General features: G+C 37.9%; 1 protein-coding gene and 2 pseudogenes across 1 annotated transcript; all 3 read left to right on the top strand.

Moving 5' to 3' along the window:
* The first annotated feature begins 27 nt into the window (after positions 1 to 27).
* On the top strand, positions 28 to 22517 carry LOC140514696 (probable E3 ubiquitin-protein ligase TRIML1). Its single transcript, XM_072625148.1, is given in 9 exon segments — positions 28 to 117; positions 3076 to 3137; positions 8790 to 9216; positions 9619 to 9708; positions 9747 to 9755; positions 10293 to 10523; positions 16185 to 16207; positions 16382 to 16479; positions 21973 to 22517. Coding segments are annotated over 9 exon segments (1575 nt in total).
* Positions 3856 to 5404, top strand: LOC140513354 (ras GTPase-activating protein-binding protein 1 pseudogene; annotated as a pseudogene).
* On the top strand, positions 6641 to 7162 carry LOC140513388 (protein tyrosine phosphatase type IVA 1 pseudogene; annotated as a pseudogene).
* Positions 22518 to 27836: the final 5319 nt, after the last annotated feature.

Genomic DNA, 27836 nt, shown 5'->3' on the forward strand with positions numbered 1-27836 from the left:
TAAATATGTTTGATCTTCCCGACAGCAATGATTGTTAACAAGGTTGAAGTTTCTGGTGGCAAACAATTGGAAACCGAGGAGATGATCATCAATTTAGGAATGGATGAGCAAGTGAAAGTATAAGAATGCAATGGAATACTATTTTACTATAAGAAGTGATATGCAGGTGAATTTCATAAAAAGTCCAGGAAGGTTTACATGAACTGATGCAAAGTGAAGTGAACAGAACCAGGACAACATGAGTGATTTAGCTCTTCTCAGCATTACAATGATCCACGACAATTCCGAAGAATTCATGATGCTATCCTCATCCAGAGAATGAACTTCTAGAGTTTTGATGCACATCAACACATACTATATTAACTTTTTTTCATGATTCTTTTCTTGTAGCCTGCATCTTATTTTCCAATATGATTACTATGGAAGTAGGTTTTACATGACTGCAAATACATAACCCGTATCAAATTGCTTTTTTCTAAAGGAGAGGGAAAGAGGGAGGAAGGGAAAAAAATTGGATTCCCAAAATTTTTAAAAAGGGATGTTTAAAATTGTCTTTAAATGTAAAAGATACTGATAGGTCAGAATGAAAGTAGATTACGTTTTCTTACAAGATCAGTCTTCACATTTTTTCACTTGTTTCACCAGTAGAGGCATTACTTCCTAAGTTCACAAGGATATATGTGACCCTTGTATGTGATTCTTTTCTATATCCTCCCATAAGCATGAATGGAGTACTCCAACCATCAAGTTAGAGGGAATCTTCCATTTCTTTTGTGTTTTATAAGGATGCTAATCGCCAGACTTCTTTTTTACCTCTATAGCTGCCTAACTCCAGGTTCTTTTTTGTAAGCCCTTGTGCAGTGTGTTACAACCTGCTCACAACCACAATGCATCTCTCTATGACCCTCTGCAACACATTCCTTTTCATTGTAATTGTGTGTATTTCCAAGGCTTATCCTTGCCAAAAGACCTCCTTATGGAGTTCCAGTGTAGAGTAAAAATTGACAAACTTTTCCCATAAATGGTTGTGTTTCCTTAATGATTCAGATTGTGAATTTCAAGCCCTGGAAAACGTTAATACTTCTTTGACATTATCTATAGTGCCTCAAATGATGTTGAAACAAATAAAGGCAATGAATTGAATGTGTCTGGGAGAATTTGGGAGAATTTGAATAAATATTTGGGAGAATTTGTAATATCACATATATCTATTCCTATACTTACACCTATGATCACTCCCCTCTTCCTTTCACTGTTTCTTCATTATCCTCCTACATCACTGTCCCTGTCCCTTCTCTTCTCATCTACTTCTTCCTTTCCATTCCTCTCCCAATTCCTGCCTTTTCCTCCTTTCTCCCTTTGAAAAATTCCTCTTCCCTCTTCTTCATTTCTTTTTATCTTCTCTCCTGCCTACCCCACTCCTGTACTCCTAACCTTCCTTCCTCATTCTGCTCTGTTTCAGTTCTTAGGTACTTAAAGTCAACCAACTTCCCATAGAACTGACTGCTAACCTTCTGTGACTCTCACAAATAAAAATTAAAAACAAAACACCAACAAATTTTGCCAAGGACTTCAGCAATAGTAAGAGTGGGTTTCACTGTGGGCAGGAGTAGGACTGGCTATCTGTGCTGCTTCTCTGACTCTATCCTTCCCAGGTAGAAACACATGCTCAATCAGACCATGATGAACCTTAGGCTATATTCCCTCTAGGTTCCATACTGGATAGGTTAATTCCTAGGATAGAAGCTATCTATGTATATATGTATCTGTCTGTCTGTCTGTCTGTCTATCTGTCTATCCATCTATCTATCCAAATAAAAGGCTGTTGGATGATAGAACAGAGAACCAATTAATAAGGGAAAGAAAAGGTACTGTTTGCTGTCCTTAACCTCCAGATTATCTGGATTAGGTCAAGGGCCAGGAAAGAAGTGCTAGTAAAAGAGAGACCTTACAGTAATTCCTGTAAGTCATTGCAGCCCAGGTTTTTACTAATCCTTTCCCTTTTTATTCTCTAGACTGAAGTCAATCCATGACCTAGAGGCAGCAACTTTCTATCACTCGACCAGTTCTTTCAGTTTATATCACATCACCCTCAGAAAATCTGAAATCACCAGTCACTTGGACATTATAATTCAATTAATACTGAAATGGATTTCAATCAAAAGTGTTTCTTAAATTCCATCTCTAGACCAAGAAACTGTGAAGCCTTGAGTGAGACACAAGGTTAAAAGAGGATCACACTGGTGACAAGAAAGTTCCATTAAATCAATGAAGATAAGAAATCTACACAAAACACTGTATTGATAAATAGGTTATCTTAAATATGATATCTGGGAGGAAGAAAATAGAAAAGTGAAGGGCGGAGAGGTAGGAGACTGAAGCAAGACATTTTTCAAAATAAACTTCTACTTCTATATTCTGTTCTTGATCTTCTTTTGTAGACTTCCCTCTCCTTTCTAGAGAGTCATCATCCTATCAAAGAAGACATTTCAAATCAATATTATATTGTCAACAATGTCTACAATGAAACATAAACCATTTGCAACCAGTTTCCACAGACCTGATGAATTTAGAGGCAAGAAAACTCTGGCCTCACATGCCTAGGTGTGAACATCATTATGAACTATAGATCATTATTATAAAAATGGACAAAGAATTCAGTATAAGCTCAATAAGGACACAGAAGTTCTCATCATTGTGAGAAGAATAAAGGAAAACACCTTAAAACACCATAACAGCAAAGTTCTAAAATTTTGCTGGCAAAGCTGAAGGAAAAGAGCTAGTATTATCTCTCCTGAGAAGAATACCTGAGAAAGAAAGAAGAGGTAAGTTTCACTTGAAACTGAGTGGCAAGACTCCTCTGGTCTGGGGTTCTAGGCATGAACAATATTGTGAATGAAATCTTATGCTGTACAAAAAGACAGAGGTGAGAATTTGGTCCTATACTAGAGATGAAACGCACTATCAAATCACAGGAGTTCTCACCTTTTTGCATGTGGAGTAGAGGGAGGGCTAACTAAAGGAAGACATATAGAAAGACTCCAACAACTCAGTCCTAAACTATTTTGCTGCTAGAGCTCAAGGGAAAGAGCTATCATTAATTATCCTGAGAGAAATATTGGAGGACAAAGTCAAAGGCAAGTATCTCCTAGGAAAATATTTTTTTCTCCATACACTTTAACAAAGGCCATTTCCATCCAGTTAACATGTCACAAAATAGAAAGAGGGAGAGTGAGAAGCTGAGGAGAAAAACAATTCTGCATTTAAGGTTGTTTTTAGGGGGGAGATGTTAGGGGTACAGTGTTAAAGAGTTGAGATTGTCCTTGCATTGTTGTGCTATTAGATAACATGATTGTCCCGTGCCTTTGAAATGAGATCCATTATTGCTAAACTACTCAGTAAAATAATAAGATAGGCCAAACCATTGAATACCAGTGGTATTTAAGAGAAAACAAAGATGTTTTCTTCAGAAGATGGTGACCTGAAGTGTCAGGTAAGAAGAAGAGAAGGTAAGAGTAAGAGATAGTAAAAGAACACCCCCATCATTTAGGTTACTTGGACGAAGAAGCTCAGGTTCATTTTTGGGTAGATCAGCTTCCATGATCACCTCCCTGAGAACAAACTTGTTGTAGAGAAAAAAAAAGCTCTTCAGCCTTTTCAAGATGGGGTAGGGATGACTGCCACCACCACTACTGCAGCTGCCGCGTCCATCGCCGCTGCCGCAGCCACGTGACAACCACCCCCACCCCCTGCGCAGCAGGCACTGCCACCCCAGCCTACTGCACCTACTCCACCTAGGATGATTGTATGATTAGGCCCCAGTCTTCAATGAGTAAACATAGTGGACTTGGCCTGCTTCTGAGTGAAGACTCTTCCTCTCCCGCTCAGCCTTGCAGATTGCAGTTGACCAAAGAGATGGTTATGGAGAAGCCAAGTCCCTTGCTGGTCCAGGGGAAATTTGTGAGACTGTATTATACTCTGCTGAACCAGGCACCAGATGTGCTGCATAGGTTTTATGAAAAGAACTTATCTTATGTTCATGGAGGTTTGGATTCCAATGGAAAACCAGTTGATGCTGTCTATGGACAAAAAAAAAAATCCATCAGAAAGTGATGTCCCCAAACTTTACAAATTGTCACACTAAAATTCGTCATGTGGATGCTCATGCTACACTCAATGATGGTGTTGTAGTCCAGGTGATGGGATTGCTATTTAATAATAACCAGACATTTCGGAGATTCATGCAGACGTTTGTACTTGCACCAGAGGGTTCTGTTGCAAACAAATTCTATGTTCATAATGACATCTTCCAATACCAAGATGAGGTTTTTGTTGGTTTTGTCACTGAATTTTGTCACTGAATCCCAAGAAGAATCTGAGGAAGAAGTACAAGAACCAGAGGAAAGACATCAGACTCCTGAGGTAGTTCCTGATGACTCTGGAACTTTTTATGACCAGACCGGCAGCAATGACCTGGAGGAGCATCTAGAGGAGCCTGTTTCAGAACCAGAACCAGAACCAGAACCAGAGCCTGAACAAGAAGCTGAACCTGAAATTCATGAAGAAAAGTCTGAACCAGTTTTGGAAGAGCTTGTTTCTAAGGACGCTCAAAAGAACTCATCTCCTGTGCATATGGATTCTGCTCCAGCAGTACAGGAGGACTTCAGAACATTTTCCTGGCCATCTGTGACCAGTAAGAACCTTTCACCTACTGGAGCTGTTCCAGCGTCTGGGATACCACCCCATGTTGTTAAAATACCAACCTTGCCCAGAATCAAAACCCGGAATCTCAGACACCACCACAGAGGCCCCAGAGGGACCAGAGAGTTAGGGAAAAATGGACTAATATCCCACCCCAAAGGGGATCCGGACCAATTCGTGAAGGTGGTGAACAGGGTGATATGGATACAAAGAGAATTGTGAGGTATCCTGACAATCATCAGCTTTTTGTTGGAAATCTTCCACGCGATGCAGACAAAGCAGAACTAAAAGATTTTTTCCAAAGTTACGGGAATGTTTGGAACTTTGAATTAATAGTGGTGGGAAGCTACTAAGTTTTGGTTTTGTTGTGTTTGATGACCTAGAGCCAGTTCAGAAGATCCTTGGCAGCAGGCCCATCATGTTTAGAGGTGAGGTGCGTTTGATTGTTGAGGAAAAGAAGACACGAGCAGCCAGAGAAGGTGATCGTCGAGATAACAGACCACGTGGACCAGGAGGGCCACAAAGTGGACTAGGTGGTGGAATAAGAGGGCCTCCCCATGGAGGAATGTCCCAGAAACCAGGATTTGGAGGTGGAAGGGGGATTGGTCAACGTCAATGAATTTGGCACACAGATCTTCATGTGATGGCACAAACCTTTGCTTCTGCAGCTTTGTGAATTTCAGCCTTGGATATCTTGGAATGTGACCCTAGCCTATTATAAAGACTGCCTACATTTGATATAATTTCAGACCATTTTTTGTTTGTGTTCATGGTTTTTGTGTGTGTGTTGTTTTCATTTCCCACAGCCCCTCTAAGTCCTTGTCCTCAATTCCAGTTTTGTGGAACAATATTTTAGGAAAAGTTGTTTTTAAAAGAAGAAAAACTGAAATTCCTTGCTCACCTCAAATATATGGACTAGATTTTTTTTTTTACAACAGCAGTTCTATCCTAAAGCATTATATCTTTTGCTTATAACTGACATTAGAATAATTTTTTTCCCTTTTCCATATGTTCCAAGAATTGGTCAGAAACCCAGGATTTGGCAAACATTTTGAGGAGAGGAAAAATCCCAGTTGTTTATTGAGGGCCATGACTACTCTCTGGTTTGGAGTTGTTGCCACTGGAAAATGGACAATCACACTTTTTTCTGTGGCATGGTTAAAAAAGGGAATAAATGGTATTCATAGAACTTTTTTTGCTTTTGATACATGATCACATAAAAATGAATTCTAAACTACTGTTTTTACCACTTGGGATTTGGGATTGTGGGATAGGTTTTAAATGTATAGAATTTCACTCTTTAAAATGCTTTTCCTGAATTTGTGGAAAAAAACTTTTTATTGAAATAGGGAGTTTTTTCATGTTTTAGTTTGCATTTGTAAAAAACCAAAACAAAACAAAAAAACGGAAAAATTGTTGTGCCTTCTATTTATCTCTCATTCCAGTCTTGGCAAATTGTTTTAAAATAAATAAAAAATAAAAACCAAAAAACCAAACCAAACCAAACCATAATCCTCAGTTCAGTGGTGTTCTTGGCCACACATTTATGGAGTTTCTGAAGGGCAGTAGAGATTATTGCCAGGCACAGCACGACCTCTATGCTGTAGAAATTCATTACTACTCCACCAAGAAGTCCCCTTAAGAGCAGTTAACCTGGACACAAAGTATTGAATTGAAATTGACAGAGCATTTTGCAAAAGCTCTGATCTGGATGGGGTGAACTTCAGTGCAATGCTTTCTTTTGCCTCAGTATTACTGGAATGAGGAATTGCTGCTTCTTCTTAGGAGGTTCATTTCATTTCCCATTGCTCTCAACTTCATACTAAAAGAATTTCAAGTGGAGTATGGTGAAGGAGACTTCAGTTTCTTTACATCGCTTCTGTATTCAACTTTTTAAATCATTTCATAACCTTATTGAGTGTTTTTTAACTAAATTGACATGGCTAGAATGAACCGCCCAGCTCCTGTGGAAATCACCTATAAGAACATGACGTTTCTTATAACACACAATACAACCAATGAAACCTTAAACAAATTTATAGAGGAACTCAGGAAGTATGGCATTACCACAATTGTAAGAGTATGTGAGGCTACTTATGACACAACCATCATGGAGAAAGAAGTCATTCAGGTTCTGGATTGGCCTTTTGATGATGGGACACCACCATCCAACCAGATTGTTGATGACTGATTAAACCTAGTGAAAACTAAATATCATGAAGAATCTGGTTATTACATTGCTGTTCACTGCGTTGCAGGTCTTGGGAAAGCTTCAGTGCTCGTTGCCCTTGCACTAGTCAAAGGAGAAATGAAGTATGAAGATGCAGTGCAATTCATAAGACAAAAACATCGTGGAGCCTTTAACAGCAAGCAACTTCTTTACTTGGAGAAGTATTGTCCTAAAATGTGGCTTCGCTTCAAAGGCTCAAATAGTCACAAAAACACCTGTTGCATTCAGTAGAGTTGAGCTGCCTATATAATTGCCTTACAATGAAAAAGTGGAGACAGAACCTGGGGCAAATTACATACATAACTAGCCAACGTATAGGTTTGATTAATAAGTCTAACAAGGCTTCCATAGGAATATTTTAAAGTCATTTTATACGTTACAAGCTTAGCAGAAGTGCAGCTTCTGTCTTTGGGTTACTAACAATATCTGTTTGGACACTTAGTAAAAGTAAAGATTCTTGCTGTTCAGCCTTTGGAACTTCTTGTTTACCATTTATATCAATTGAACTTTCCTGAAATCATGCAGTATTGAGTTACAAATATTATTCAAATCTATTTCCCAATACCAAAGTCTTATCAGCAAATATGAAATTTAGAGAAATTAGGTGCCAAAATACTCAGCACAATGCTTATATATTTTCAGTATCATACAGAGTTAACATCCTGGGAAGGAATTCCTTCAGTCATTTCAATATTGAAGATAGGGTCTATATGGTAATTGCCTGCTCACTGTATGCTTACATCTCCCACAGTCACACTAGAATATCGAGATTTGCACAATCACTCATTTTGTTGGATTTTACTGAGTCTTATAGTGATACTTTAATGTCTTTCTCTAAACTTTTGTCTCATTTTGTGCTCTTACTAAGACTTACATTTTGAAAAAAGATCATAATCCTCTGGTTGAAAATCCATGTAAAAATCTGCACAATGTACAGAAGTACACAGTCTTTAATGTCTTCAGACAATAAGACTTACAGTTAATTTAATGTTCACACGAATGGGGTGCAACTTGACAGGAAGGGCCTGAAAAGGATGGGAGGGGGCTATTAAATATTTCTAGTAAAATGTTCCCTTTGTCTTGTGTAGGAATTATAGAATATGCCCTATACATTAGTAAATATTTTTTAAAAGGTAGAGATACTTTGTTATTGTAGCTAAAGCAATTCTTAATCATAAAATTTCTGAAAATCTTTTAATTTGTTTTTCTGTACCTATTGAAAGTTGTTTATCAACTATTGCTTTTATTGAAAGTGATTTTTCCTCTTTTTCCCCGTTCTTCTCTCCCCCTTGCCCTGGGAAAAAGAAATTGGGTTCCTGCTATGAATTGAGCAGAACTTTAATATTTTGTATGCTTTTTGTGCTTGTGTAACTCAATATTTGGATGCCTGATAATTTGTTTTGTTATGTAATTGATAAAATGGTGATGTGTATTAATGTTAGTTCAACTATATATTTATGCTGTCTTGAGAATGTGTGGTTGTAGTTCTGTGGGAGAAATAATTTCCAGTGTTCACCAGCTTGTAAAATCTAGTGTGAGAGATTAAACATCTAAGTAAATAAGTACTGACACGCAAAAAAAAAGGTGGGGTAGGGATGAGGTCCATTAATAAGGATGGTAGACTTCATGTGGATTCTGACCTAACCCAAGATGTCTGAATGCTAGAACTCTTAGGTGTCTTGGTTCTATTATAAGCAGAGGGATCTGCTTAGGATGCCTGGTAGATTTGGAACCACCTTTTTTGAAGGCCCTCTATTGCCTCCGAATTCCTGGAACACATCCTTGTACAGAAATTCTGAGATGCTTTGGATGATAGAAGAATGTCCTGATCAATTTTAATTAACTCTTTTCCCCCCAGGTGTAAGAACACCGATGCCAAAAGCTTACTTGAAAACCTCAAGGCAGATCTCACTTGCTCCATCTGCCTGGGCTACTTCACTGACCCAGTGACTACCAAATGTGGCCACAGCTTTTGCACAGCATGTCTTTTCCAATGTAGAGAGGGGGATGATGCCACACTGACCTGCCCAGAGTGCAGGCAAATCATTCAAATCAGTCATTTGGTACCCAATAGGAACCTGCAGAATCTTTCTATCACTGGCAAAATGATCAGACCTCATTTACTTCAGAGCACAGTGGGCCTGAACACTTGTAATCAACATGGGGAAAAAGAGAAGCTCTTCTGTGAGGAAGATAAGAGACCCCTCTGTGAGTCTTGTTCTTTAAACCCAGAGCACAAAGATCATGATGTTCTTCCCTTGGATGGGGTTGCTGACAATTGCAATGTAAGAGTACCTGCTCTCTATCCAAGTGCAGAAATGGCAGCTGTTCATTCAACTGTCTTTGGGTCCACTGACATTTTACAGACAGTTAAAGCTAATGGGTACAGGGAAAATCTAGGGGCCTCACATCTGTGACTTCAATGATAAGTAAACAGCCCACTTATTGTTACTGGTCTTCCAAAATTTTCTTGGCCTTGGTATTCTCGTCTTTAAAATGGAAGTAATAATAATAATAGCCACTAACTTTTATGTTATTGTGAGGTTCCAATGGAATAGACATATAGATCTTTGATAGCCTTGAAGGGATATGGAAGTGTAACTCTTCTTAGCCTGCAATTCTGAAGCATATGGACCCCTTCGGTCTAAAACAGAGGTTTGGCTAAAACTTTATCTTTTTTCTTTTAGCACAAGCTCCAGGAATTATGGAATATCTTACAGATAAAAGAGGAAGAACTTAAAATTTAATTGGTCATTATGAAAAGAGAGAAGCACAGTGTAAGGTCATTGTCTGTTTTCTTGGTGAGGAAAGCAAGAGGTGTGTTGTCACTTCACCTTTCTCCCTTCCCATAAGGAAGAATTAATGATGAAAAATGGAAAGGAGTGTTTTTTTTTTTTTCTGCAAAGGAAGAAATTTATGTTAAAGATCAAAGAATGAAGTGAATTGTCAGTCTTTTAGGGAAATAAATTGGCACCCAATGATAGTAGAGGAATTTTATTTTCATGTGAACTGCTAAATTATACATATGAGAAAACAGTTATCAGACAGGATCTGGGTATTTGTAGGGAGAAAATTATTTCTGCTGTATTTTTGAGAACTGTTCCATTACACAGTATTTCTCTTTCTCTAATCTTTTCATCATTAACTACACCTTTACAAAAGTCCTTTAAATGATGGTGTATCTCAGAAATTCCATAATGGAAGATGTGTACCAAATAGGCAGAAAAAGCTATGTTTGGTAACAGAATCTATGGATCTTCTTTGATAAACAATTATATTTAATTCACTAATGGTGGCCACACACCCCTTCCATCATGGGACTTTTAACTTCTTTCCTTTATACTAATTTCTTTTGGGACAGGAGAATACTTTTACTCTTAAAAAGTCAATTGTATCTAAATATGAGAAAATGTGCCAGTTCTTATTGGATGAAGAATGTCCATATCTGGAAAGACTGGACCAGAAATCCAGAGACAAACTCAGAAAACTGAAGGAGAAAATGACCAAACTAACATAACAAATCCAGAATATGCAACAAATGATATTAAAAACAGAGGAGAAATTGAACAGAGCTCCCTTGGAAATGCTCCAGGTGAGTGTCAGATACATACTACTGCCTTAGAAATGAGAAGCAGAAGGTACATACTTTATACCTTACAGAACACTAGGGGAAGGGTTTCAGGGTCACTTGGTAGAGTGGGCCAATTCAGGTTCATTTATTTATTTATTCATTTATTTATTATTAATTAATTGATGGATTGATTTTCTCACTATATATTTATTCACTTATTCACTCATTTACTTACCTTTCTATCTATCTGTCTGTTTATCTATCTATTCATTGAATTATTCATTTTATTTATTCATCTATCTGTATCTATCTATCTATTTTTAGTTTTCAACATTCATTTCCATAAGATTTTGAGTTCCAAATATTCTGCTCATCTCTCCCCTCCCCCACCCCAAGACACCATGCATTCTGATTACCTCTTCCCTCAATCTGCCCTCCCTTCTGTCACATCCCTCCTTTCCTTTATCCCCATTTCATCTATTTTCTTGTAGGTCAAGATAGATTTCTCTATATCATTACCTGTATTTCATATTTCCAAGTTGGAAGTAAAAACAATTTTTAATACGTATTTTTAAAACTTTGAACTCCAGTTTCTCTCCTTTCTTCCCTCCCCACTCATCCCTGCTGAGAAGGCAGCAATTGAATATAAGTTATACATCTGTCATGCAAAATACATTCATAAAAGTCATGTTGTGAAAGACTGACTATATTTCCCTCCATCCTATCTTGTCCCCCATTTATTCTATTCTCTCTTTTGATGCCCAAAAGTGTTTAGTTCTAATTACTCCCTTTCTCTCATTACTGCTCCCTTCAATCATCTCCCCAACACCCCACTTGTTCCCTTCTCCCCTACTTTCCTGTAATGTAAGATAGATTTTCATACTAAATTTAGTGTCCATGTTATTCTCTCCTTAATGTGATGAGAGTAAGCTTCACTTTTTCCCTCTCACCTCCATTCTTTTCCCTTTCATTGAAAAAACTTTTTCTTGTCCCTTTTATGAGAGATAATTTGCTCCATTCCATTTCTCCCTTTCTTCTCACAATAGATTCCTCTTTCACCCCTTAATTTTATTTTTTTAGATGTCATTCCTCCACATTCAACTTACTCTGTGCCCTCTGTCTATATGTATATAATCTTTCCAGCTACCCAAATACTGAAAAAGTCTCAAGAGTTACAAATATTATCTTTCCATGTAAGAATGCATATAGTTCAACATTAGTCACTCCCTTGTGATTTCTCTTTCCTATTTACTTTTTCATGTTTATCTTGATTGTTGTTTAGAAAGTCAAATTTTCTATTCAGCTCTGGTCTTTTCATCAAGAATGCTTGAAAGTCCTGTATTTCATTGAATGACTACTTTTTCCTCTGAAGTATTATACGCAGTATTGCTGGGTAAGCAATTCTTGATTTTAATCCTAGCTCCCTTAACTTTGGTAATATCATATTCTAAGTCCTTCAATCCCTTAATGTGGAAGCTGCTAGATCTTATGTTATCCTGATTGTATTTTCACAATACTCTAATTGTTTCTTTCTGGCTGCTTGCAATATTTTCTCCTTCACCTAGAAACTCTGGAATTTGGTTACAATATTCCTAGGAGTTGTTCTTTTCGAATCTCTTTCAGGAGGTGAATGGTGTATTCTCTCAATATTTATTTAACCCTCTGGTTCTAGAATATCAAGGAAGTTTTCCTTGAGAATTTCATGAAAGATGATATCTATGCTCTTTTTCTGACCATGGTTTTCGGGTAGTCTCATAATTTTTAAATTTTCTCTCCTGGATGCATTTTCCAGTTCTGTTGTTTTTCCAATGCGAAATTTCACATTGTCTGCTATTTTTTTATTTCTTTGGTTTTGTTTTATAATTTCTTGATTTTTCCTAAAGTCATCAGCTTCCATCTGCTCCATTCTAATCTTTATGAAATTATTTTCTTCATTGAGCTCTAGGAGCTCTTTTTTCATCTGGCCAATTCTGCTTTTTATTGCTTTCTTCTCATTGGCTTTTTGGATCTCGTTTGCCATTCGGGTTAGTCTATTTTTTAAAGTATTATTTTCTTCAGCATTTTTTTTTTTGGTCTCCTTTAGGAAGCATTTGACTCATTTTTCATGATTTTCTTGCGTCACTCTCATTTCTTTTCCCAGTTTTTGTTGTATATCTCTTATTTGATTTTCAAAATCCTTTTTGAGCTCTTCTATGGCCTGAGACCAAGTCACACTTTTCTTGCAGGCTTAGTATGGGGAACTTTGATTTTGTTGTCTTCTGTTTCTGTGCTTTGATCTTCCTTGTCACCAAAGTAAGATTCTATAGTCTGATTCTTTTTCTGGTTTTTGCTCGTTTCCCCAAAGATTTGCTTGACTTTTGACCTCTTTGTCAATGTATTTCTCTGCTTCCAGTGGGTATGGGCACTATACTGTCAGCCGCTCTATCCCCCCACCATCTGTGGACCTAGAACTCCATTAACAATGGCTGCCACTGGTTCCTCCACCCCCTTCCCCCTCTGCCTGCAGCTGGATCTGGGACCATTCCACTTTCTTGCAGTGGTCCCACAGGCTTTTCCCCTGACCTTCTAATTTATCTTCAAAGTTTTGGTATCATCAAGTCTGGAAACCAACACAGGTGAGAGACATTCAGTCTCCCCAAAGCCTGGTCAGGTCCCCTCTGTGCACTCGCAGTCCACACTGGACTGTGCTCTGCTCCCAGCATGGTGCAATAGACACTTCATGGTGACTTTCCAGGCTGTCTTGGGCTGAAGATTTGCTTAACTCTTTCATTCTGTGGGTTCTGCTGCTCCAGAATCTGTTTAGAGCCATTTTTTAGCAAAAAATGCCTGACCTTGGTGGGAGAGCTCTAGAAAATCCATGTTGTTACTCCACCATCTTGACTCTGCCCCACTTCAGACTTTTCAATGGTTTCTCAAATTCATGTTTTATGATAAGAAGGACTAGATATAACTCTCCTGTAGTTAAACAATATGTAGCACAGGAATTCTTAAAGACCTGACTACTTCAGCACAAGGGTGTGCTATGAGTTTCAATACCACTCAAATGTTGGGCTGAATTCAAATTTGTAATCCTACAAACAAGTTTGAATCTCCTGATTCTCCCAGAAAAAAAAACAAAACAAAACAAAACAAAAAAACAAACACTTCATTCCTTAGTGAAAAGATGTGAGGTAGACTGTCCCTTGAAGACTCTTTTCAGAATGAATAATTAATGATTTTATAATTCCTTGTAAAAAACTATAATATGAGGTCATGATAAAAATGAAAACAAAAGGCACAAGCACTTATAAAGTACCTACTGTTTGCTAGGTAGTATACTAGACTCTGCAAATAACAGTAAAGAGAATCAAACAATACTGACTGATGAATACCTGGCAATTTACTTGAGAAGACATGAAGAATAGAAGTAAAGAAATGTAGAATGAATAGAAAGAAAACCTATTTTATATTAGTTTGAAAGGGAAAGGCAGAAAAGTTGGGGAAGAAGGAAAAAAGGAAAAAAACTGATGGAAAATAATAAACTTAAGCTATGTTTTCAAAGAATCAAAGAATTACTGGCTCTATGTGACCAAAGAGGGGACAGAGAGTGCTTTGATGCCTTGGGAGATTTCCAGTGAACTCCCTCCCCCACCCCAAAATAAAAAGAAAAAAACTAACAATTCTCAATTGAGAAGCTTGTTTTCTGTTTACAGTACAACATTTGAGGATGTACAGAAAGGATGTGGAATGGGTCAGGAAGGAAATGTGGGTGAGAGAGAAGATTGAAATCTATTTCCCAGGGCATCAGTTTAAAAACAGAGACTGTTCAGTACTAGAGAAGTCTTAGAAAGGTAGTAATATTAGACTTGCTCTTCTAAGTACTGAATATCAGAATTAGAACAAATGGATTACATAAAAACCAATCATAATTATTATAAGTAGTTATTATAATTATTGTAATAATTATATATATATACTTATATTATTTATTGTTCGGCCTAGCGGCTGATGAGCTACCCGAGCCTTTTTACCTTTCCACAGGTCTTCGGTGGCCATCAGGATAAACGTATTGAGAGAAGAGACTTTCCAGAGTCAAACAAGGGTTAGGCTTTATTCAGGGTCTTAGTTACGTATCCATATGCAGGGTGAGTTCTTCCCCAGGAGAGAGGAATCCTCCTCCTCCCAAGGGGCAAGGATCATACAGCAAGAGGATGGGAGTGGAAGAGGGGAGGGACCTCTCTTCCCTCTAAGGGCCCCACAGCAAGAAGAGCCCCCAGAGGGGGCTCCGCAGCCAAAAGAAGGCCTTCAGGCTTTCCTGTCCCTACTTAAGCTCTCCCAGCCACATAGTTTGCACGTGAATACCGTGCATGCCCTCAGCCCCTAGCTAATTAACAACAGGTGTACTCAGACCACGGGCCAATCTCAAGGGTGGGATGTTCTCCCCAGCAAGTTTCCCACTGAGAAGAGGTGGAAATGCACGAGATAGCCTGTGTTTCACGACTCAGTCCCCAGCTGTTCCCTGGGGGGCCTCGTGAGAACTCTGAGGTTTAGAGGTCCTCACTTTTACCTGCCCAAGACTGTCCACGTGAAAACTGACCTTTCACCCCCAACAATTTATATATTAATTATATATACTTACAATAATTATTATAAGTAGTTTTGTGGTTAGCGATTCCAGAATGGCTGACTCTTACATGTGAATCACAGTCATCCTAAAAGTTAGGATGAAGAGATTTTGTTATCTACATTCTATTGAGGAGGACAGTGTGCATCAGAGCAATTGAGAGGCTTGCCTGAAGTCATGCAGATACTGTTAGAAATAATATTAGAGCTTATGTCTAACTGACTTCAATTCTTTTATTAATTCATTCTATCACTTTTCAGAGAAATTGTCCCAAGTGGTGTTTTCTGCCTTTGTATGCGATTTCCTTGCCATGGGCAATTTTTCAAGGAATGATGATTGATCACTTTTTTGAAATTCTATAGACACCATTAATATATCAAGTATCAGTTGGTCTAGGTAAACTTAGAGGTCTTTTCTAACTCTAAGGTTAAATTTTCACCCTTCCCCCCAAAAAACAAACAAACAAACAAACACAACACAACATCATCTTTCCTCTGGGGATTGGTTTGGGATGATGATTTCTTTACTTCTTTCAAAGTTAGCATGATAGTGCTTGAGGGTTAGAACCTCACTCCCAATAACACTCTTGAAGACAATATCAGTTTCAACTTTTGGCTTCTATTCTAACTTTATGTGTTATATAGTGAGGTCAGGCCTCTTCATTATCCCACATTTCAGAACCCACATTTCCCACCTAAACTAACGATCAAATCTTTTTCATTGGCTGTTTTCTCATTTAGAGCAAGCAAATTGTTGACTCTGTTAAATCTTTTTTTTTTTTTTTTGGTAAGAGAGGGAGAGAGAAGAGCAGGGTAGGATGGTACATTTCTCAAAATGAAGTAATTCTCCATCTTCAGGAAGGGGGAAGAGGTATGATCTCAATCAAAGAGCAACTAACAGCTAGTTCTAAATAATTCTGTACAGACTTAAACTGGGCAAATATGGTAATGTCCCCAGAAAAGAATTGTAAGGGAGTGACAGAATTGTGGGGAGATGTGCCTGGGCTCTAAGAGAGAGACAATATTATAGAAATAGACTAAGGCACAGAACTCTAAATCTCTTTATTTTTCTCCCCTCAGGATATGAAAGACACTTTGTCAAGGCAAGTTTCCACTTTGTGTTCACTTAATTCAGAAACATAAAATCTGTGAGAGAATCTGATTATTTGAATGGATTAGTTGGGGTTCACTCTGCTGGAATATATGAAGCATGTGGTTCAGACAGGGCTCTGTAGCTCTGTCTAGAACAAAGGTAACCAAATGTGTCCTGTTTGTAGGCATGAGGAGCTACTACTTCAAGAACCAAAAGCTGTTTTCCCTGCCTGGAGCAGTTGCCCCATAACTGGCTTGAGAAAAATGCTCAGAAGCTACCAGAGTAAGAGACCCATATTAATCTCAATTGACTTTTAGAAATTCTCAGAAGCTCGTATATATTTTTCAATGTATATGCTTAGTAAATGCTACTAGTATGCACAAATGACCTTCAGCCCACAGTACCTTAAATGGATAATTTCTATCTTTACTTGACTACTGAAATGCTTTTTGATTTTCCTCTTTGATATCTCAATAGATCATAGTGATCTTATGTATTTCACTCAAAAGTTCAGCTATTTTTCTAAATGACTGTACCATTTCACTGCTGTATCAACAGTGAATTCGTGTGCCTAATATTTCATTTAACAACCAGCTTTGAATTCTATGTTTTATCATCTTTGAACATTTGATACATGTGAAATTATATGTCAGAGGTTCAAGATTAATAACTAATTGTGTATTCTTTTGAATCTTCCTGTTGATTTTATATTTTGCTTTTCTGATCACTTTATTCATACAGTGTAGCCAATTCATCAAATGTGAAAGAGCTCTCAAGATTTCTCCTAATTTTGCATGTATTTTGTACATCACACTACACTTTATGATGTTTTATATATAGTAAGAATGAAGCTTTGGTATTTCTTCTTGTATGTCCATTTCTTTTTCATAAAGTACATTTTTGCATTTGTTGAACTTTTGGCCTTTCATTCTGGTTGTTTTTTGGGGGGTAGTACTTATTTTTAAAATTTAATATTTTTTATTTTTCCCAAATCACAAGTAAAAACAATTTTTATCTTTCGTTTAATTTTTTTTGATTTCCAGATTCTTTTCCATTGCTATCCCTTACCTCCACTCTCATTGACAAGCCAAGCAATCTGATATAGATTGCACATGTATAGTCATGCAAAACATATTTCCATGTTAGAAATATTGTGAAAGAAAAACAGACAAGAAATAAAAGCAGAAAATAAATTAAAGAAATAGCATGCTTCAGTCTTCATTCAGACTCCATTAGTTCTTTCTCTGGAGATGGATTGTATTTTTCATAAGTCCTTCAGGATTGTCTTGGCAATGGCATTACTAAAAACAAGTGTTCATTCATTGCATTAGAAATATTTTCATATGCAGTCCCTTTTACATTGTATTAGTTTTCCTCTATGGTATTTTTTGAGTGTTTCAGAAAAGAAGCTAGCTGTTAATTCTTGAGTTTTCTCTGATGCTTTATCTTCATTTCTTAGACTGTACAGGGAATCTGTTTACTTAAAATACTCAGTCTTGACTTGTTCTCTAAAGATTGGAAAGGGAAAAAGAGATTTATTGATGATGGCGTCAATATAAATGGTGGCATTGAATATTCCTGAGAAACATTATGAGTTATTCTCTGAATTATAATCAATAATGTGTTGGTTAGAGAGCAGGAGTTACAACTCCAGGCAAGGAAGGAGATTCCATCTTCCTGTGAGGGAATGGAAGAGATGACAGGGGATGAAAGGGAGATGTTTCAATAAATATTGCTATGGAGGGATGCAATGATATTTCTACATGGAAATGGTCACACAAAATATTAATTCAAAGTATTTCAGTGAGAAATGTTCTATTGCTTTCCTATTTGTGAGGGAGGCTGAGTCTTGGTCTACTTCCATATGTCCTAGCACTTTCCATCTCTCAACTTGGCATTGCATTTGAAATGATATAATGTTTTACTAAATGTTCTTTGTGTTCTCATCTGTACCTGTTCCAATCCATCCTTCCTGGGAATTGCTAATAAACCTTTGATCTAATTCAGATTTCATTAAGTCATTCTACTGTCTAAAACCTCTTCACCATTAGCCATTCCTTACTCAATAATGTCTAAACCCTAACAAAGCTAATCCTTGCAATATGACTTCTTTCCTTGTCAGTGTTTTCAAACTACTTGCCTCTAACTAGGCTTCAGGGGTTTTCAAGTAGTCATCCAATTCTGTACATATGTAGGGTTTTCTGATACCCACCTCCTTTTCTCTTCTCTCAGCTTTTTTTTAAAAAATTCATTTATTTGACATTCATTTTAACAAAATTTTGGGTTCCAAATTTTCTCCCCTTTTGTCCCCTCCCCCCCAAACACCGAGCATTCTAATTGCCCCTATCACCAATCTGCTCTGTCTTCTATCATCCCTCTCTGCCCTTGTCTCCATCTTCTCTTTTGTTCTGTAGAGCCAGATAACTTTCTATACCCCTTTACCTGTATTTCTTATTTCCTAGTGGCAAGAACATTACTCAACAGTTGTTCCTAACACTTTGAGTTCCAACTTCTTTACCTCCCTCCCTCCCCACCCCTTCCCTTTGGAAGGCAAGCAATTCAATATAGGCCAAGTCTGTGTAGTTTTGCAAATGACTTCCATAATAGTTGTGTTGTATAAGACTGACTATATTTCCCTCCATCCTATCCTGTCCCCCATTACTTCTATTCTCTTTTGATCCTGTCCCTCCCCATGAGTGTCGACCTCAAATTGCTCCCTCCTCCCCATGCCCTCCCTTCCATCATCCCCCCCCACCCTGCTTATCCCCTTATCCCCTACTTTCCTGTATTGTAAGATAGGTTTTCATACCAAAACGAGCATGCATTTTATTCCTTCCTTTAGTGGGATGTGATGAGAGCAAACTTCATGTTTTTCTCTCTCCTCCCCTCTTTATCCCTCCACTAATAAGTCTTTTGCTTGCCTGTTTTATGAGAGATAATTTGCCCCATTCCATTTCTCCCTTTCTCTTCCCAATATATTTCTCTCTCACTGCTTGATTTCATTTCTTTAAGATATGATCCCATCCTCTTCAATTCACTCTGTGCACTCTGTCTCTATGTGTGTGTGTGTGTGTGTGTGTGTGTGTGTGTGTGTGTGTGTGTGTGCATGTGTGCGTGTGTAATCCCACCCAGTACCCAGATACTGAAAAGTTTCAAGAGTTACGAATTTTGTCTTTCCATGTAGGAATGCAAAGAGTTCAACTTCAGTAAGTCTCTTTGCTGTTCACCTTTTCATGCTTCTCTTCATTCTTGTGTTTGAAAGTCAAATTTTCTTTTCAGCTCTGGTCTTTTCATCAAGAATGCTTGAAAGTCCTCAATTTCATTGAAAGACCATTTTTTCCCCCGAAGTACTATACTCAGTTTTGCTGGGTAGGTGATTCTTGGTTTTAGTCCCAGTTCCTTTGACTTCTGGAATATCCTATTCCATGCCCTTCGATCCCTTAATGTAAAAGCTGCTAGATCTTGTGTTATCCTGATTGTATTTCCATAATATTTGAATTGTTTCTTTCTAGCTGCTTGCAATATTTTCTCCTTGACCTGGGAACTCTGGAATTTGGCCACAATGTTCCTAGGAGTTTCTCTTTTTGGATCTCTTTCAGGTGGTGTTCTGTGGATTCCTTGAATATTTATTTTGCCCTCTGGTTCTAAAATCTCAGGGCAGTTTTCCTTCATAATTTCATGAAAGATGATGTCTAGGCTCTTTTTTTGATCATGGCTTTCAGGTAGTCCCATAATTTTTAAATTGTCTCTCCTGAATCTATTTTCCAGGTCAGTTGTTTTTCCAATGAGATATTTCACATTATCTTCCATTTTTTCATTCTTTTGGTTTTCTTTTGTGATTTCTTGGTTTCTCATTAAGTCATTAGCCTCCATCTGTTCCATTCTAATTTTGAAAGAACTATTTTCTTCAGTGAGCTTTTGAATCTCCTTTTCCATCTGGCTAATTCTGCTTTTGAAATCATTCTTCTCCTCATTGGCTTCTTGAACCTCTTTTGCCAATTGAGTTAGCCTGTTTTTCAAGGTGTTATTTTCTTCAGCATTTTTTTGGGTCTCCTTTAGCAGGGTGCTGACCTGCTGTTCATGCTTTGACTGCATATCTCTCACATCTCTTCCCAGCTTTTCCTCCACCTCTCCGAGTTGATTTTAAAAATCCTTTTTGAGCTCTTCCATGGCCTGAGCCCACAGAATATTTAGTCTGGATGTTTGGGATACAGAGGCCTTGACTTCTATGTCTTTGCCTGATGGTAAGCATTGTTCTTCCTCATCAGAAGGGAAGGGAGAAGATGCCTGTTCACCAAGAAAGTAACCTTCTATAGTTTTATTTCTTTTCCCTTTTCTGGGCATTTTCCCAGCCAGTGACTTGACCTTTGAATATTCTCCTCACACCCACCTCACCTCCTGATCCTCCCAGCCAGAGCTTGGGGTCTGAGATTCAAATGCTGCTTCCCAGCCTCATGGCTTCCGCAGGGGCGGGTATGCTATTCAGTGTGAGAGATTAAGTTCAGGTACTCAGGTCAGGGCAGGGCTGCCTCATGGGGCTCAGTTCCCTCAGGGGGTTTATGCAGAGACCTTCAACAATGGATCCTGGCTCCTGTCTGCTTGGGGAGCCCTGGTCTGCCGCTGCATCAGCTACTGCCTCCCGAGGGGGCCTGAGTTATGGGGGCACCCCACTCCCCTCTCGACCTGCCAAGAAGACCCTCTCACTGACCCCCATCACCTGTGGGTGGAGGGACCCGCGCGGCCGCTGAAGATCCTGTCCCTGAATTCTGCTCGGATCTTCTCCTCTCTGTGGGGCGGCCGTGGCAGGGCTGGTCTGGTCTCCATGTCTGCAGTGCGACGGACCTTTTGCGAGAGGTTTGCAGGTCCCTCTGGAACAGAAATCTCCTTTGCTCCACTGTTCTGTGGGCTCTACTACTCCAGAATTCGCCGTGATTTCCTTTTTACCCATGTTCTATGGGTTGTGGGTTCGGAGCTATGTGTATATGCGTCTTTCTACTCCACCATCTTGGCTCTGCCCCCTTCTCTCTGCTTTTAACTCATTTTTCTCACACCTTTTTTTTCCTTCCTTCCTTCCTTCTTTCATCTTTATATCTCTCTCTCTTCTGGGGTATGTCCTTCCCTTCCTCTCTCCTACCATTCAAATGTGTAACTTTTTATGTGCTAATTGTGCTGCATTTGGCACCATCTTGATTATGTATCTCTGCAGGTCTCAAGTTCCTTCTGATAGATTAAAAGCACGATGAGGTCAGAGATCTAAAAAAGAATTGAAAAGAATGAATTCCTCCTTTGGCAGGTTTTTGTAAAAAGTGGTTTGCATGAAAATGTTATTTCTACCAAGGACCAAATATTTACACTCTCTGACTATGTATTTATGCTTTAAATTGCTATGCCAACATGACTCTTCCTTCAGGTACATACCTCGAAATCCAAATGTTCTACTTGACCATCATTACTGCTTGATAAAATATTCTTAAATATGTAATGAAGGACTTATAACATAGGATATTTGATTTAAAGCTTGAAGGGAGTTATAGTTTATCTCTTTGAATTCCACTTTCATTTTACTTACAAGGAAACTGAACCTCTGGAAAAATTAAAGTACTTGTCCAAGTACAAGTGTCAGAGGCAGGATAATTCACTTGATTGTTCTTATTTAACCTCCACTGGATTGTGACTTAGTTTCCAAAACTTTGTCATTGTCCATGCTTAAGGAATTATTTTCAGCCTCCAAGGTTTGCAACACAAAGTTAATCGTGGTTTTTCCTTTTTCTCTAGGGGATGTAACTCTGGATCCTGAAACTGCCAATCCTCATCTCATCTTGTCTGAAGTTTTGAGTAGTTTTAATTACACAAGTGTCCCCCAGGACCTGCCTAATAATGAAGAAAGATTTGACTGTGTTCTTACTGTACTTGGTGCCCAGACCTTCACCTCAGGCAAACACTATTGGGAAGTGGAAGTGGGAGATAAAATAGAGTGGTCAGTGGGTATCTGTGAAGATTCAGTCAGCAGAAAGGGGGTACACTTCTTATCATCATCCAAGGATGTAAGAACACTAGTTGCCTTCAAATATAGAAATAATTTCTTTCCCTGGAATTCGCAATGTGATGTGCATGAGAGCAAGCCTATCTATAAGGTGGGTATTTTTCTTGAGTATAAAAAGGGACATATAAGATTTTACAATGTCACAGAGAAATCTCTTATCTACAGTCCCCCAAACATAGCCTTTAAAGGATCTATTTGGCCTTACTTTTCTCTTTGCTGTCCTAATGATGAAAATATCCCTAGATCATTCTTTATCTGGTCCCAGAGTAATAAGTAGATGATTGCCACTGATGATCACTACTGTGGGAATACTCTCAATGATAAGTGACTCTAAACTATACTGAAAATATAATTTTCATTTGAACTTATGTTGAAATGGTCAATAAAATTATGTATGGTTATGAAAACCAATGAGAGTAATATCTATCTTGTTTTTACTTCATATCAATACTAGCGTGCCTCACTTTGTATCAATACCCATATCACATACAAACACCGTATAATTCTAAGATAGAAACAAATTATACATACATATGTGTATATGCACACATACACACACATACATATATATATATACATATATATATATATATATTTGTGCATAGGCGCCTTTCTTTATGTAATCATGCACATATGTGTGAATATTCTTTTCATTCTTGAATGAACAGGGTATTTTCCATGTGGATAGTGTGTTAAACTCTTTTGAGTCATTATTCCAGGCATTGAAACATCCAGAACAATGCCTTTTACACACTTTTACATAGTCTTCTGGGAGGTATTAAAATTTGGGAATAAATTTCTACATCTTGACTACAGTGGACTTCCAATAGGCTTTGAAAATAGCCATGATGTCTTGAATATGTGAGAACCCATAAAAAGGTGCATTGTGGGTGTGAGTAGACTATAACACCCACATAAACAAGTTATTACAAAGGAAAACCTGGCTTCATGCAACTATAGGAGTGAAAAAAAAGATTCTTCCCATGCTGAATTTATAAGAAGATATAGAGAAGAATTATAGAAAATGGTAATGCTTGAAAGTTTTGTGGTCTTTATCTTTGGAAGGAATGCTAATGTGAATAAAACAACATATGAAGCAATGTAAAATGTTTTATGATAACAGTGCCTTCTTGACCTCTGACTAACCAGTGACTTTCAGGAAATAAGAAAGCAATTCTTATGGATATACATGAAATTCAAGCCTGTTTTTAGAAGGGCAGAGCTCTCATCCCACTGGGATGAAGGAGCAGCTAGGGGATGCAGTGTATAGATTGGTATGCCTGAAATAAGGAAGACATCAGCTGAATCTGGCCTAAAACAATTAGTAGCTGTATGACCCTAGGCAAATACTTTAGCATTTGATTGTGTCAGTTGCCTCAGCTATAAAATGGTGATAACAGCAACTACCAGGAATAGTTGTTGTGAAGATTAAACAAGATAATATTTGTAAAGCACTTGGTAGAACAGTGCCTGGAACATAGTAGGTACTGCATAAATGCTTATTCCCTTCTCCTTCCCTTCTCCATTAGTAACTTGGAAGACTTCTCCTAAAAGAAATTATTCATGTAAGCACAATGTTTTCCATGAGAAATAAGAAACTGTTCTATTTTGTTTGCATTTGTTAAAATATCTAAATACCACTGAGTAACAGCTACATTAACAAAAGGCACATCTCATAAGTAATGTGTGTCTCTCTGTTTTCATCATAAATTTTCTATATGTACTTGAAAAAGCATCAAAGTGATGTTTCTACTTTACGCTTCTTCTCCCTAATCACCTTGAAACTGAGCCACTTTTTTCTACTTTATTCTCCCTTTTTCCCTCGTTTCTACCTTCTTTCCTTCCCACCTTTCCCATTGTCACTCAACTTTCTATTTCCGTTTCCTACTCCATTTTCATCTTCTCATTTCTCCTCTCCCCCTTCCTAACTTCTACCTGCCCTCTACTCCTGCTTTTACTTTGAAGTCAGTTAGTAAAGTCAGACATCCCAAAACGTGACTATTCAAACCCACTCATCATTAAAGATGAAAACAGAATAAAATTAATTTTTTCAAGGAAAAGGACAGGCTTAAATGGGGAGAGTGATTGGGCTGAGAAGATAAGGGTTGTCATAGCCTCCATTTTTCAGGGAGAGAGATGTGTTCAGTCTAGACTTAGTGAGCCTCAGGCTGAGTTCCTCCTCAGCCCAACACAGAAAGAGAATGACTATACGGGTGAACACAAATTTCTACTGCACAATAAATTAGTCCCAGGCTCTCAATAAGGAAGTCTCATGGGACATGGATGCAAAAAGCATATATTAAGTTTCATCTCTGGCTAAGAAAACAGCCGGACCCTGAGTTCAATTCAAACCTAGATGAAGACATATAAGTCTCAAAAAAGTTCCAGAAAATCAAAGAAGATAAGACAACTATAAAAACAACTATTTTAGTAAAGCATTTAAATGAAATAAGAAATCTCCAAGCCAGGCAATAGCAAAGTGCAGAGGAAAGAGAGATATGAGATTATAGTAAGATGCTTTTCAAAATAAATTTTGAATGGGGCTGGTCATCTGTTGTTTCTCCAATTTATTTTTACTTTTCAGAAGCAAATATTCAGCCCACTTGTGGTGAATCTCATATTGAATTCTTCCTAGTCCCCCATGCTGGAAGAGAATGACTGTAGGTATGTATACAGGTTGTTATAAGTCAATAGATTATTCTGAGACTGTCCAGAAGGATTGTCTTGTTATGTCTAGATCACTTGCCTACCATCAAAATAAATAAACACACAAATAAACAAAGGAACTAACATATCAGTGAATGACTAAATGACCACCATTGAATGAAGCACAGACCTGAAGTGGGGAAAAAGTCATCTTCTTGAATTCAAATCTGACTTCAGATACTTGGTATCTGTGTGACCCTGGGAAAGTCACTTAAACGATGTTTGCCCCAGTTCTGTTAAGTGAGTAGAAGGACATAGCACACTACTCCAGTATCTTTGCAAAGGAAATCTCATATTGGGTCACAGTGAATTGAACAGTATGGAAACAACTAAACAATAACAAAGGGACAAAAAGTCTCTATGGAATCTAGATATATTTCTATTACAGACTTATGTGCAGAGCTTAGGTGTTTCTTGTGGGATTGCCAGGGAAGTCTAGACGTGGTTATTCTTTCATATTACTAATTCTTTAATACTCGGATATTCTGTGAGTTTCCTTTAAGGGCACATAGGAATGTTCATGTCTTGACAGGTTCTGTCAATTCTTTCCTTTTTTCCTTTTACAATTTATTCATTATTAGTATTCAACACTCACTTCCACAAGATTTTAAGTTCTAAATTTTCTCTTCATCTGTCCCATTCTCCCACCTCAAGACAGCAGACAATCTGCTCTCCCTTCTATCACTCCCTACCCCTTCTACTTTCCAGAATGTCTAGGTAGATTTGGATATCCCATTACCTGCATATCTTTTTTCCAAGTTGTACGTTAAAAAGATTTTAAATATTCACTTTTTAAAACCTTGAGTTCTAAAATCTCTCCCTTCCTCCCTCCTCACCCACCCTCATTGAGAAAGCAATTCAAAATAGGTTCTATATGTGTACTCATGCAAAATACTTCCATAAGAGTCATGTTGTGTCAGACAAACTATATTTCCTTCCCTTCTATCCCACCCCCTCCAATTTATTGTATTCTCTCCTTTGATCCTGACCTCCTCAAAAATGTTTACTTCTGATTACACTCTCTCCCAATCTGTTGTCCCTTCTATCATCTCTCCTCCTTTTCATCCCTTTCTCCCCTACTTTCCTGTAGGGTAAGAAAGATTTCCATACCGTGTATGGAAATGTGTATGATATTCCCACCTTAAGCCAAATCCAATGTACTCATTCCCTCTCACCTTGCCCATCTTCCCCTCCATTGTAAAAGCTTTATCTTGCCTCTTTTATGTAAGATAATTTACCCCATTCTTCCTCTCCCTTTCTCCCTCTCCCAATACTTCTTCTCTCATTCTTTAATTTTATCTTTTTAGATACCATCCCTTCATGTTCAACTCATCCTTTGTCCACTGCTTATATATAAAGTCAAAAAAATAAAGTCAAATATTCTATTCAACTCTGGTCAATTAATCAAGAATGCTTGAAAGTCCTTTTTTTATTGAATGTCAATTTTTCCCCCTCAAGGGTTATTTTTAGTTTTGATTGGTAGGTGATTCTTGGTTTTAATTCTAGCTCCTTGGACATTTGAAATATTATATTCCTAGACCCTGGATGTCTTAATGTAGAAGCTGCTAAATCTTGTTATCCTGATTGTGTTTACATCATACTTGAATTGTTTCTTTCTGGTTGCTTGTTATATTTTCTCCTTGACCTGGGAACTCTGGAATTTGGCTATAACATTCCTAGGAGTTTTCCTTTGAGATCTCTTTCAGGAGGTGATTGGTGAACTTACTCAATTTCTATTTTATCCTCTCATTCTAGAACATCAGGACAGTTTTCCTTGATAATTTCTTGAAAGACGATGTGTAGCCTTGTTTCTTGATCATGTCCGTCAGATAGTCCAGTCCAAAAAGTTTTAAATTATTGCTCCTGCATCTATTTTCCAGGTCAGTTGTTTTTCCGGTGAGGAAATTCACATTATTTTGCATTTTTTTCATTATTTTGGTTGTGTTTAATAATTTCTTGATTTCTCATAGAGTCATTCCCTTCCATTTCCTCTATTATAATTTTTAAGGAATTATTTTCTTCAATGAGCTTGTGGACCTCTTTTTCCATTAGGCCAATTCTACTTTTTAAGGCATTTTTCTATTGACTGACTTTTTGGGTCTCTTTTGCTATTTGGCCTAGTCTGTTTTTAGGGTGTTATTTCCTTCAGTATTTTTTTTTTGGTCTCCTTTAGCAAGCTGTTTATTTGTTTTCTTATGTTTGTTTTGCATCATTCTCATTTCTCTTCCCAATTTTTCCTTCTTCTCTTTCTTGATTTTCAAAATCTTTTTAAGTTCTTCTATGGCCTGCAACTAATTCATTCTTTTCTTTGAGACTTTGCAGGTAGGAGCTTTGACTTTGTTGTCTTCTTTTGGTTGTATGCTTTGATCTTTTTTTCACCAATGTAAGATTCTACATTCTGAGTTTTTCCCTACTGTTTGCTCCTTTTCACAGCCAACTACTTGACATTTATACTCTTTTTTAAGGTAGGGCTCCACTTCCAGTGTCCCAGTCTTCAGGGACTTTGTGCAACTGGTTTCAGAGATACTTCTAGGGACCTGTAAATTTTAAGTTCTTCCAAGGTAGTATGATCAAAGGAGAGGTGTTTAGTCCTTTCCTGGCTTGTGCTCTGGTCTGATAGTGTCCATAAGCACTGTTTTCTATCATGGAACTGAATAGAAGATTCCCTCTCCCCTACCACTACAACTCCCACACCAGTTCTCCTCCTTGCTCCAGGAGAACCACCATCCAGGACTCTAACCCAATCATCAGCAAAACAAGAGAATCCTGCCTCAGATCCAAAAAAGAGATCCCTGGAATACCCCTCCAATCAGCTCTTCTATCCCGCCCCCCCATCATCTGTGGGCTGAGAGCTCTGGAAGCAGCCAGCAATGCTACCATGACCACCACT

The sequence above is a fragment of the Notamacropus eugenii genome, chromosome 7 (genome assembly GCF_028372415.1).
Source record: "Notamacropus eugenii isolate mMacEug1 chromosome 7, mMacEug1.pri_v2, whole genome shotgun sequence".
NCBI lineage: Eukaryota > Metazoa > Chordata > Mammalia > Diprotodontia > Macropodidae > Notamacropus > Notamacropus eugenii.